This window comes from Schistocerca cancellata, unplaced genomic scaffold, assembly GCF_023864275.1.
Source record: "Schistocerca cancellata isolate TAMUIC-IGC-003103 unplaced genomic scaffold, iqSchCanc2.1 HiC_scaffold_1150, whole genome shotgun sequence".
In the NCBI taxonomy this organism is placed as follows: domain Eukaryota; kingdom Metazoa; phylum Arthropoda; class Insecta; order Orthoptera; family Acrididae; genus Schistocerca; species Schistocerca cancellata.
In genome coordinates, this window is record NW_026047149.1 from 1,856,799 (window position 1) to 1,869,710 (window position 12,912).

Sequence of the window (12,912 nt, forward strand, 5' to 3'; positions counted from 1 at the left end):
GCAGCACTCCTTGCAAAGGCAGCAATCCTTGCAAAGGCAGCACTCCTTGCGAAGGCAACAGTCCATGCAAAGGCAGCACTCCTTGCGGAGGCAGCACTCTGTGCAAAGGCAGTACTCCCTGCAAAGGCAGCACTCTGTGCAAAGGCAGCAATCCTTGCGAAGGCAGCACTCCTTGCGAAGGCAGCACTCCTTGCGAAGGCTGCACTCCTTGCAAAGGCAGCACTCCTTGCAAAGGCAGCACTCCTTGCAAAGGCAGCACTACTGGCGAAGGCAAAACCCCTTACGAAGACAGCACTCCCTACAAAGGCAGCCCCAGTTGCGAAGGCAGCACTCCTTGCGAAGGCAGCACTCCTTGCGAAGGCAGCACTCCTTGCGAAGGCAGCACTCCTTGCAAAGGCAGCACTCATTGGAAGGCAGCACTCGTTGCAAAGGCAGTACTCCCTCTTTGCGAAGGCAGCCTTCCTTGCGAAGGCAGCACTCCTAGCGTAGGCAGCACTCCTTGCGATGGCAGCGCTCCTTGGAAAGGCAGCACTCCTTGCGAACGCAGCACACCTTGCGAAGGCAGCACTCCTTGCAAAGACACCACTCCTCTCGAAGGCAGTACTCCCTGCAAAGGCAGCACTCTCTGCGAAGGCAGCCCTCCTTGCGAAAGCAGCACTCCTTGGGAAGGCAGCACTCATTGGAAGGCAGCACTCGTTGCAAAGGCAGTACTGCCTGAGAAGGCAGCACTACTTGCGAAGGCATTACCCCTTGCGAAGGCAGCATTCCCTGCGAAGGCAGCCCTCTTCTCGAAGGCAGCCCTCCTTGCGAAGACATCACTCCTAGCGAAGGCAGCACTCCCTGCGAAGGCAGCCCTCCTTGCGAAGGCAGCCCTCTTTGCGAGGGCAACACTCCTAGCGAAGGCAGCACTCCTTGCGAAGGCAGCCCTCCTTGCGAAGGCAGTACTCCTTGCAAAGGCAGCACTCCTTGCGAAGGCATCACCCCTTGCGGAGGCACCACTCATTCTGAACGCAGCACTCCTTGCGTAGGCAACACTGCTAGCGAAGGCAGCACTCCTTGCGAAGGCAGCACTCCTTGCGAAGGCAGTACTCCTTGCAAAGGCAGCACACCTTGCGAAGGCAGCACTCCTTGCGAAGGCTGCACTGTGTACGAATGCAACACTCCTAGCGAAGGCAGCACTCTGTCCCAAGGCAGCACTCCTTGGGAAGGCAGCACTCCTTGCGAAGGCAGCACTCCTTGCGAAGGCAGCACTCCCTGCGAAGGCAGCACTCCTTGCGAAGACAGCACTCCTTGCAAAGACAGCACTCCTTGCAAAGACAGCACTCCTTGCGAAGGCAGCACTCCTTGCGAAGGCAGCACTCCTTGCGAAGGCAGCACTCCTTGCGAAGGCAGCACTCCTTGCGAAGGCAGCACTCATAGCGAAGGCAGCCCTCATTGCAAAGGCAGCACTCCTTGCGAAGGCAGCACTCCTTGCGAAGGCAGCACTCTTTGCGAAGGCAGCACTACTTGCGAATCCAGAACTACTTGCGAAGGCATTACCCCTTGCGAAGGCAGCACTCCCTGCGAAGGCAGCCCTCTTTGCGAACGCAGCCCTCCTTGCGAAGGCAGCACTCCTAGCGAAGGCAACAGTCCTTGCGATGGCAGCGCTCCTTGCAAAGGCAGCACTCCTTGCGAAGGCAGCACTCCTTGCGAAGGCAGCACTCCCTGCGAAGGCAGCACTCCTTGCGAAGGCAGCACTCCTTGCGAAGTCAGCACTCCTTGCGGATGCAGCTCTCCCTGCGAAAGCAGCACTCCTTGTGAAGGCACCACTCCTTGCGAAGGCAGCACTTCCTGCAAAGGCAGCACTCCCTGCGAAGTCAGCCCTCCTTGCGAAAGCAGCACTCCTAGCGATGGCAGCACTGCTTGCGAAGCCAGCACTCCTTAGAAGGGAAACACTCCAAGTGAAGGCAGCACTCCTTGCGAAAGCAGCACTCCTTGCAAAGGCAGCACTCCTGGCGAATGCAAAACCCCTTATGAAGACAGCACTCCCTACAAAGGCAGCCCTCGATGCGAAGGCAGCACTCCTTGCGAAGGCAGCACTCCTTGCGAAGGCAGCAATCCTTGCAAAGGCAGCACTCATTGGAAGGCAGCACTCGTTGCAAAGGCAGTACTCCCTCTTTGTGAAGGCAGCCCTCTTTGCGAAGGCAGCACTCCTAGCGAAGGCAGCACTCCTTGTGATGGCAGCGCTCCTTGCAAAGGCAGCACTCCTTGCGAAGGCAGCACACCTTGCGAAGGCAGCATTCGTTGCAGATGCAGCACTCCCTGCGAAGGCAGCACTCCTTGCGAAAGCAGCACTCCTTGCGAAGGCAGCACTCATTGGAAGGCAGCACTCGTTGCAAAGGCAGTACTCCCTGAGAAGGCAGCACTACTTGCGAAGGCATTACCCCTTGCGAAGGCAGCACTCCCTGCGAAGGCAGCCCTCCTCTCGAAGGCAGCCCTCCTCGCGAAGGCAGCACTCCTTGCGAAGGCAGCACTCCTTGCGAAGGCAGCACTCCTTGCGAAGGCAGTACTCCTTGCAAAGGCAGCACTCCTTGCGAAGGCAGCACCCCTTGCGGAGGCACCACTCCTTCTGAACGCAACACTCCTTGCGAAGGCAACACTGCTAGCGAAGGCAGCACTCCTTGCGAAGGCAGCACTCCTTGCGAAGGCAGTACTCCTTGCAAAGGCAGCACACCTTGCGAAGGCAGCACTCCTTGCGAAGGCTGCACTGTGTACGAAGGCAACACCCCTAGTGAAGGCAGCACTCTGTCCCAAGGCAGCACTCCATGCGATGGCAGCACTCCTTGCGAAGGCAGCACTCCTTGCGAAGGCAGCACTCCTTGCGAAGGCAGCACTCCTTGCGAAGGCAGCACTCCTTGCGAAGGCAGCACTCCTTGCGAAGGCAGCACTCCTTGCGAAGGCAGCACTCCTTGCGAAGGCAGCACTCCTTGCGAAGGCAGCACTCCTTGCGAAGGCAGCACTCCTTGCGAAGGCAGCACTCCTTGCGAAGACAGCACTCCTTGCGAAGACAGCACTCCTTGCGAAGACAGCACCCCTTGCGAAGACAGCACTCCTTGCGAAGACAGTACTCCTTGCGAAGACAGCACTCCTTGCGAAGGCAGCACTCCTAGCGAAGGCAGCCCTCATTGCGAAGGCAGCACTCCTTGCGAAGGCAGCACTCCTTGCGAAGGCAGCACTCCTTGCGAAGGCAGCACTCCTTGCGAAGGCAGCACTCCTTGCGAAGGCATTACTCCTTGCGAAGGCAGCACTCCTTGCAAAGGCAACAGTCCATGCAAAGGCAACAGTCCATGCAAAGGCAGCAGTCCTTGCGGAGGCAGCACTCTGTGCAAAGGCAGCACTCCCTGCAAAGGCAGCACTCTGTGCAAAGGCAGCACTCCTTGCGAAGGCAGCACTCTTTGCGAAGGCAGCCCTCCTTGCGAAGGCAGCACTGTGTCAAAGGAAGCACTCCGTGTGAAGGCAGCACTATGTGCGAAGGCTCCACTCCATGCAAAGGCAGCACTCCGTGCGAAAGCAGCACTCAGTGCAAAGGCAGGCCTCGGTACGAAGGCAGCACTACGTGTGACGGCTGCACTCCATGCAAAGGCAGCACTCCTTGCGAAGGCAGCACTCCCTGCGAAGGCAGCACTCCATGCGAAGGCAGCACTCCATGCGAAGGCTGCACTCTGTGTGAACCAGCACTCCGTGCGAAGGCAGCACTCTGTGTGAAGGCAGCACTCCTTGCGAAGGCAGCACTCTGTGTGAAGGCAACACTCCTTGCGAAGGCAGCACTCCTTGCGGAGGCAGCACTCCTTGCGAAGGCAGCACTCCCTGCGAAGGCAGCACTTCGAGAGAAGGCGCACTCTGTGCAAAGACAGCTCTCCTTGCTTAGGCAGCACTCCATGCAAAGGCAGCACTCCTTGCGAAGGCAGCACTCCTTGCGAATGCATCATACCTTGCGAAGTCAGCACTCTTTGCGAAGGCAGCACTCCTTGCGAAGGCAGCAATCTGTAGAAAGGCAGCACTCCATGCAAAGTCAGCACTACGTGCGAAGGCTGCACTCAGTGCGAAGGCAGCACTCCGTGCAAAGGCAGCACTCCTTGCGAAGGATACTTTCCGTGCGAAGGCAGCACTCCTTGCAAAGGCAGCACTCCTTGCAAAGGCAGCGTTCCTTGCGAAAGCAGCACTCCTTGCGAAGGCAGCACTCCTTGCGAAGGCTGCACTCCTTGCGAAGGCTGCACTCCGTACGAATTCAGCACTCCTAGCGAAGGCAGCACTCCGTCCTAAGGCAGCACTCCTTGGGAAGGCAGCACTCCTTGCGAAGGCAGCAATCTGTAGAAAGGCAGCACTCCATGCAAAGTCAGCACTATGTGCAAAGGCTGCACTCCGTGCGAAGGCAGCACTCCGTGCAAAGGCAGCACTCCTTGCAAAGGATGCTTTCCGTGCGAAGGCAGCACTCCTTGCAAAGGCAGCACTCCTTGCAAAGGCAGCGTTCCTTGCGAAGGCAGCACTCCTTGCAAAGGCAGCACTCCTTGCGAAGGCAGCACACCTTGCGAAGGCAGCACTCCTTGCGAAGGCAGCACTCCTTGCAAAGGCAGCACTCCTTGCGAAGGCAGCACTCCTTGCGATGGCAGCACTCCTTGCGAAGGCAGCTCTCCTTGCAAAGGCAGCACTCCTTGCGAAGGCAGCACTCCTTACGAAGGCAGCACTCCTTGTGAAGGCAGCACTCCTTGCGACGGCAGCACTCCTTGGGAAGGCAGCACTCCGTGCAAAGGCAGCACTCCATGCAAAGGCAGCACTCCGTGCGAAGGCAGCACTCCGTGCGAATTCAGCACTCCATGCGAAGGCAGCACTCCTTGCGAAGGCTGCACTCCTTGCGAAGGCTGCACTCCATGCGTAGGCTGCACTATCATGCGAAGGCTGCACTCCATGCGAAGGCTGCCTTCCATGCGAAGGCTGCACTGCATGCAAAGACTGCACTGCATGCAAAGACTGCACTCTGTGCGAAGTGTGTACTCCGTGTGGAGGCTTCACTCCCTGTGAAAGGTGTACTCCCAGTGCAGGGTGCAATCCATGCAGAGACTGCACTCCATGCGGAGGCTGCACTCACTCCATGTGGAGTCTGCACTTATTGTGAAGGCTCCAGTCATTGAAAGTCTCACCCTTTGCAAGGGCTGCACTCCTTAAAAAGGCCGCACTCCTTAAAAAGGCTGCACACCTTGCGAAGTCTTCACACACTGTTAATACTGCGTAGTCTGATTTCGTCACTCCTAATAAGTGAGAAGATCTTTGTGGACGTAAGGACTGCAAACCATGTCCAAGCATCATGACGTGTAGTCAGTACACCTTGTGGGATAGCTCTTTTAATGTAATAATCCCAGGTTGTGATTAAGATAATTTAAGAAAGAGACATGTTGCTACAGGTAGAGGAGCATACGTTCTGATATCAGTCGCTCTTGTCAGCGTAGCTCACAGCTCACCATGAAAGGAAAGCACATCTACCAGGGCCAACACACATTCGAAAGACAGTACAGATTGTGAGAGGCTACACTGATCTTAGATGGCACATATTATTAGGAAGTGACTCTATTGAAGGACAGAACGTGAAGTGTGGGCACCACTTTATTTGAGGGCAGCATCCCTACTGAGGACAGCGCATTATGTGAGGTCAGAACATCTTGGGATGGTAGAACCACACAATGTGAGCTTAGCTTGCTCTGCAAGGGGGGCTTGTCATGCATTGTATGTGAGTACAGCACAGCTAGCAATGTTGGCACTCCTTGCAAGGATGGCACTCCCTGAGAGGACAGCACTGCTTGCGAGGATGGCACACCTTGCGAGGACAGGACACCTTGTGAGGACAGCACACCTTGTGAGGACAGCACACCTTGTGAGGACAGCACACCTTGTGAGGACAGCACACCTTGTGAGGACAGCACACCTTGTGAGGACAGCACACCTTGCAAGGATGGCACACCTTGCGAGGACGGCACACCTTGCGAGGACGGCACACCTTGCGAGGACAGCACACCTTGCGAGGCCAGCACACCTTGTGAGGATGGCACCCTTTGTGAGGAAGGCACATCTTGTGGGGATGGCACACCTTGCAAGGATGGCACACCAAGCGTGGATGGCACACCATGTGAGGTTGGCACACCATTCGAGGTTGGCACACCATTCGAGGATGGCACACCATGTGAGGATGGCACACCATGTGAGAATGGCACACCATGTGAGAATGGCACACCATGCAGGGACATCACACCTTGCAAGCACTGCACACCTAGTGAAGACAGCACACCTGTGAAGTTAGCATGCCATGCGAAGACAGTTCGCCCTGCAAAGATACCTTCAGAACACAAGACACCAATAAAATTGCACACCTGCTGAGTACATCAAGCATTAAGAAGATGGCAGATTTGCAGAGGTCAGCTCACTTTAGGCAGTCTGCACATCTTAAAGGGAGAGCACATGTTGGAATGAGAGGACATTTTATAAGGGAGGCACACCCCAAGAGGAGAGAACGCCTTGTAATGTTAGTACACTGTGTGGGGATAGTACAATATATGAAGAAGGCATATTTTCTGAAAAATTATGTGTTCCAATGACTGCATGCCTTCTGATTGCTGCACTCATTATGAGGTTAGCACATGTTGGCAATACAGCTCACCATGTGGGGGACAATAATTTTCACGACTAGCACAACCAGTGAGGACAGCGCACCGCGCACCTTGCACAGAATCCACTCCCCTTGCAGGGACAAAACAGCCTGCAAGGAAAGGACATCTTTCGAGGACAACACACCTTGTGCAGCAGCATACTTTTTGAGGACAGTATAGTAAGTTTTGCGTAAGCAGTCACTTCCCCATGCAAGGTATATCTTGCAAGTTCAGTAACAGATGCTTTTGCAATCCGCACAATGACAGAACACATAGTTAGTGTATGTGACTTTGTGAACACAGCATACTTTTTGAGGACAGCACAGCACACATTGCAAGGACAGCACATCTTGCTAGGACAGCACAGCTTGCGAGGACAGCACAGTTTGCGATGACAGCACAGCTTGTGATGACAGCACAGCTTGCGAGGACAGCACAGCTTGCAAGGACAGCACAGCTTGCAAGGACAGCACAGCTCGTGAGGACAGCTCAACTTGAGAGGACAGCTCAACTTGAGAGGACAGCTCAACTTGAGAGGACAGCTCAACTTGAGAGGGCAGCTCAACTTGAGAGGGCAGCTCAACTTGAGAGGAGAGCTCAAGTTGATAGCTCAACTTGAGACGACAGCTCAACTTGAGAGGACAGCTCAACTTGAGAGGACAGCTCGAGAGGACAGCTCAACTTGAGAGGACAGCTCAACTTGAGAGGACAGCACAACTTGAGAGGACAGCACAACTTGAGAGGACAGCACAGATTGCGAGGACAGCAAAGCTTGTGAGGACAGCACGGCTTGCGAGGACAGCACGGCTTGCGAGGACAGCACGGCTTGCGAGGACAGCACGGCTTGCGAGGACAGCACAGCTTTCGAGGACAGCACAGCTTTCGAGAACAGCACAGCTTTCGAGGACAGCACAGCTTGCGAGGACAGCACAGCTTGCGATGACAGCACAGCTTGCGATGACAGCACAGCTTGCGATGACAGCACAGCTTGTGATGACAGCACAGCTTGCGAGGACAGCACAGCTTGTGAGGACAGCACAGCTTGCGAGGACAGCACAACTTGCAAGGACAGCACAGCTTGTGATGACAGCACAGCTTGCGAGGACAGCACAGCTTGCGAGGACAGCACGGCTTGCGAGGACAGCACAGCTTGCGAGGACAGCACAGCTTGCGAGGACAGCTCAACTTGAGAGGACAGCTCAACTTGAGAGGACAACACAACTTGAGAGGACAGCACAGCTTGCGAGGACAGCAAAGCTTGCGAGGACAGCACGGCTTGCGAGGACAGCACGGCTTGCGAGGACAGTACGGCTTGCGAGGACAGCACTGCTTGCGAGGACAGCACAGCTTGCGAGGACAGCACAGCTTGCGAGGACAGCACAGCTTGCGAGGACAGCACAGCCTGCAAGGAAAGGACATCTTTCGAGGACAACACACCTTGTGCAGCAGCATACTTTTTGAGGACAGTATAGTAAGTTTTGCGTAAGCAGTCACTTCCCCATGCAAGGTATCTCTTGCAAGTTCAGTAACAGATGCTTTTGCAATCCGCACAATGACAGAACACATAGTTAGTGTATGTGACCTTGTGAACACAGCATACTTTTTGAGGACAGCACAGCACACATTGCAAGGACAGCACATCTTGCTAGGACAGCACAGCTTGCGAGGACAGCACAGTTTGCGATGACAGCACAGCTTGTGATGACAGCACAGCTTGTGATGACAGCACAGCTTGCGAGGACAGCACAGCTTGCGAGGACAGCACAGCTTGCGAGGACAGCACAGCTTGCGATGACAGCACAGCTTGCGATGACAGCACAGCTTGTAATGACAGCACAGCTTGTGAGGACAGCAAAGCTTGTGAGGACAGCACGGCTTGTGAGGACAGCACAGCTTGCGATGACAGCACAGCTTGTGATGACAGCACAGCTTGTGATGACAGCACAGTTTGCGAGGACAGCACAGCTTGCGAGGACAGCTCAACTTGAGAGGACAGCTCAACTTGAGAGGACAACACAACTTGAGAGGACAGCTCAACTTGAGAGGACAGCACAGCTTGCGAGGACAGCAAAGCTTGTGAGGACAGCACGGCTTGTGAGGACAGCACAGCTTGCGAGTACAGCACAGCTTGCGATGACAGCACTGCTTGCAAGGACAGCACGGCTTGCGAGTACAGCACAGCTTGCGATGACAGCATTGCTTGCGATGACAGCACAGCTTGCGAGGACAGCACAGCTTGCGAGGACAGCACGGCTTGCGAGGACAGCACAGCTTGCGAGGACAGCAGAGCTTGCGAGGACAGCTCAACTTGAGAGGACAGCTCAACTTGAGAGGACAACACAACTTGAGAGGACAGCTCAACTTGAGAGGACAGCTCAACTTGAGAGGACAGCTCAACTTGAGAGGACAGCACAACTTGCGAGGACAGCACAACTTGCGAGGACAGCACAGCTTGAGAAAATAGCTCAACTTGAGAGGACAGCTCAACTTGAGAGGACAGCACTACTTGAGAGGACAGCACAACTTGAGAGGACAGCACAACTTGCGAGGATAGCAAAGCTTGCGAGGACAGCACAGCTTGTGAGGACAGCATTTCTTGCGAGGACAGTACGCCTTGCGAGGACGGCACGGCTTGCGAGGACAGCACGGCTTGTAAGGACAGCACAGGTTGTGAGGACAGCACAGCTTGCGAGGACAGCACAGCTTGCGAGGACATCATAGCTTGTGAGGACAGCACAGCTTGCGAGGACAGCACAGCTTTCGAGGAGAGCACAGTTTGTGAGGACAGCTCAACTTGAGAGGACAGCTCAACTTGAGAGGACTGCTCAACTGGAGAGGACAGCTCAACTGGAGAGGACAGCTCAACTTGAGAGGATAGCCCAACTAGAGAAGACAGCTCAAGAGGACAGCACAACTTGAGAGTACAGCACAACTTGCAAGGGTAGTAGACCTTGTGATTAACCTTGTAATGCCATAACTATTGTACATTCAGTAACTGTTTCATTTGCAGCAACCTTTCTGCATACAGTGACACTTGCATGTACAGATATACTGATATGAATAGGAAGAATTTCACTTTCAGCAGTTTTCGCTAATAGAACATGAATAGTGTGTGCTGCAACTCTTGCATGTACAGTATCCCAAATGTGCAGAGTAAGTTTTGCGTAAGCAGTCACTCCTCCATGCAAGGTATCTCTTGCAAGTTCAGTAACAGATGCTTTTGCAGCGGAGATGTGTGTATTAACCAGAGAACTTGAATAGACTGCTTTGCATGCTGTAATGCAGAAAAAAAGAGATGGGGAGGAGAAAAAGCAGTATGTAGAAAGAAGGGAGGGAGGGAGTGTATGAGGAAAGTATATTTGAGAGAGTTGAAGAGGATAGTAATATGGGGAAGGATGAGAGGAGGAGAAGGAAGCCATGGTGAGAAGAGGGAGGATGTATTGGGCAAAGAGGAAACGATGGAGAGAAATAAGGAAGGATCGAAAGTAACAGGTAATATAAGTGTAAAGTCAATGGAGGAGGATAGAGAAAATTATATATAAATATATATCAATATATATATACATAGTGTGTAGATGGTATGTTTACTACAATTAAGAACACACGAAAACCTTGCACAGGCAGTGAAGTGGAGACTCAAAAGGTGAAAACAAGCACTAAGTCTGAGGTGAGGCAAGAAGGAAGAACTTCCACTACAGTAGGCGCTACTGAATAATAAAGTGGGGAAACCAAAGTGTAGAATGGTAGTCGAGCCACATGGTGGCTAGAATAAAAGATACTCCTCGGTGTGGTGTCTAATATCAGTCATGCTGTCTGTCAAGACAACAACAGGAATGTACAGATGAAACAGGTGCATCGAAATTCCTGACGACTGGAGCATTACAATAATCAGTACCATAAGCTGTGCTGTGTGGCGCCAATTAACAAGTTGTCAGACGAGAATCGAAGGCAAGATATCCACTGTAATACAGTAGATGAGAGACAGACTTATCAGAACTGCTAGACATGCCTAATGCCGCATAAATGAACGCTGCCACTTGTGCCGCCCATGCACATAACGTAGTGTTAAAGATGAAGTGCCTGCCGAAAACGCGGAGGGATTTCTATAGACCGTAACAATAAAAAAAAGGAAAGTGTTAAGAGCGTGGGACACAGGGCAGCCGACACATTGTACTCCAAGGACGGAATGCGTCAGAGAGCGCGGTCCAGTATTCCGATAGGGGGTGTGGTGGGGGAGGGGGTTAAGGGGCACAAAATGCGGCCCGTCATTCGTCGGAATTCGCAGCTCGCGGCCGATATCCCGTGGTGCTATTCCAGGGATGAACATAGCCTCTCATAGTCGCCCGGAGGCGACATAAAATTTTGACTGTTCAGACTCAGCACTTTCATATCGACATGGCGAAAATCCATGTTCAGCTATTGGCTTTCAGGCTGCACTTCCTGAGTTAGCAGGCTTCAATGTAATATTGTTGCAACCCCAGCTTCCCGACTGAGAAAGCAAAACAGAAATTTACAGAACACACACACACACACACACACACACACACACAAACACACACACACACACAAATCGTCGCCATTGGGCTGCATTAAAATAATTGGAGTATTACATAATAATTAAACCACAAGCAGTGCTGTGTTACAGCAGTGAAAGGGTGTCCAGAAGGAAATCCAGGGGAAAAAAATCCGCTGTAATACACGCAATCAGAGGCGGGTGTGTCACGCCTGGTAATACAATTAACGGCGACTATGTTAATTGCTGCTTGGTAGCTGGTGTGTGTGATGGCTTGGCAGCGCACGAACTGCTTCCTTACTTGCTTCCCAACTTAACAAGCGATGTCGCAAGCAAGTTATTTCAACAGGCGCATTTGTATCGCCTGTGTGGTTTTTTGGGCGGGGGGTGGGGGTGAGTGGGGTGCGCGGCCTGTTGGCTTCGCGGCACGCATTGTGTCCCCCTCCCAACTGCCCGACTTAGCAAGCGACGCCTTTGAGTGTGTTTTTGCCTGGGACAGTGAGGTCGTATCTAGTTGAAATTGATATCACGTACTGAGAACGGTAGTCGCTTGGCGGTGTCAAAGTTTTAAAATTGTAAGTGAAGGCATCGAGGAGTTACGGACGTTTATGCAGCGTGTTTTGAAACACGAAGAGCAGAGACACGCCGCGCCGCCTGGCCCAGTAAGCGTAGTTTGCTTTGATATAGGACCGTGTGGCGACGTAAAAAAATACTAGATTCCACAGTAGAATGAAAGGAGAGTAACGGAAAGTGTTTAATTTGTAAGTACATAAGACGAAAACGTAGCTTTTGCGTGCGTTTGTGTAATCCGTGTTTCTCTTCGGTTTGTATTTACGCCTTTGAGTGTGTTTTTGCCTGGGACAGTGAGGTCGTATCTAGTTGAAATTGATATCACGTACTGAGAACGGTAGTCGCTTGGCGGTGTCAAAGTTTTAAAATTGTAAGTGAAGGCATCGAGGAGTTACGGACGTTTATGCAGCGTGTTTTGAAACACGAAGAGCAGAGACACGCCGCGCCGCCTGGCCCAGTAAGCGTAGTTTGCTTTGATATAGGACCGTGTGGCGACGTAAAAAAATACTAGATTCCACAGTAGAATGAAAGGAGAGTAACGGAAAGTGTTTAATTTGTAAGTACATAAGACGAAAACGTAGCTTTTGCGTGCGTTTGTGTAATCCGTGTTTCTCTTCGGTTTGTATTTACGCCTTTGAGTGTGTTTTTGCCTGGGACAGTGAGGTCGTATCTAGTTGAAATTGATATCACGTACTGAGAACGGTAGTCGCTTGGCGGTGTCAAAGTTTTAAAATTGTAAGTGAAGGCATCGAGGAGTTACGGACGTTTATGCAGCGTGTTTTGAAACACGAAGAGCAGAGACACGCCGCGCCGCCTGGCCCAGTAAGCGTAGTTTGCTTTGATATAGGACCGTGTGGCGACGTAAAAAAATACTAGATTCCACAGTAGAATGAAAGGAGAGTAACGGAAAGTGTTTAATTTGTAAGTACATAAGACGAAAACGTAGCTTTTGCGTGCGTTTGTGTAATCCGTGTTTCTCTTCGGTTTGTATTTACGCCTTTGAGTGTGTTTTTGCCTGGGACAGTGAGGTCGTATCTAGTTGAAATTGATATCACGTACTGAGAACGGTAGTCGCTTGGCGGTGTCAAAGTTTTAAAATTGTAAGTGAAGGCATCGAGGAGTTACGGACGTTTATGCAGCGTGTTTTGAAACACG

General features: G+C 52.5%; 2 protein-coding genes across 2 annotated transcripts; both read right to left on the reverse strand.

Moving 5' to 3' along the window:
* Positions 1-676: 676 nt before the first annotated feature.
* On the reverse strand, positions 677-2,356 carry LOC126159936 (trophinin-like). The gene has a single exon (XM_049916743.1). The coding sequence runs from the start codon at positions 2,354-2,356 to the stop codon at positions 677-679; it is 1,680 nt and encodes a 559-aa protein (XP_049772700.1).
* LOC126159937 (sialidase-like) lies at positions 2,353-6,275 on the reverse strand. The gene is made up of 3 exons (XM_049916744.1): positions 5,849-6,275; positions 3,971-4,994; positions 2,353-3,466 (listed from the first exon to the last, which is right to left on the reverse strand). Exons 1-3 carry the CDS (start codon positions 6,273-6,275, stop codon positions 2,353-2,355), a joined length of 2,565 nt encoding a protein of 854 aa, XP_049772701.1.
* Positions 6,276-12,912: the final 6,637 nt, after the last annotated feature.

Coding starts and splice junctions, on each gene's coding strand:
- LOC126159937 (XM_049916744.1), bottom strand. CDS start 6,275: ATGTCCCTGCATGGTGTGCCATTCTCACATGGTGTGCCATTCTCACAT. Junction 4,995..5,848: donor AGGTGTCCTGTCCTCGCAAG/GTGTGCCATCCT, acceptor CTTTGCATGCAG/TGCAGTCTTTGCATGCAGTG. Junction 3,467..3,970: donor AAGAGTGCTGACTTCGCAAG/GTATGATGCATT, acceptor CCTTTGACACAG/TGCTGCCTTCGCAAGGAGGG.
- LOC126159936 (XM_049916743.1), bottom strand. CDS start 2,356: ATGAGTGCTGCCTTCGCAAGGAGTGCTGCTTTCGCAAGGAGTGCTGCC.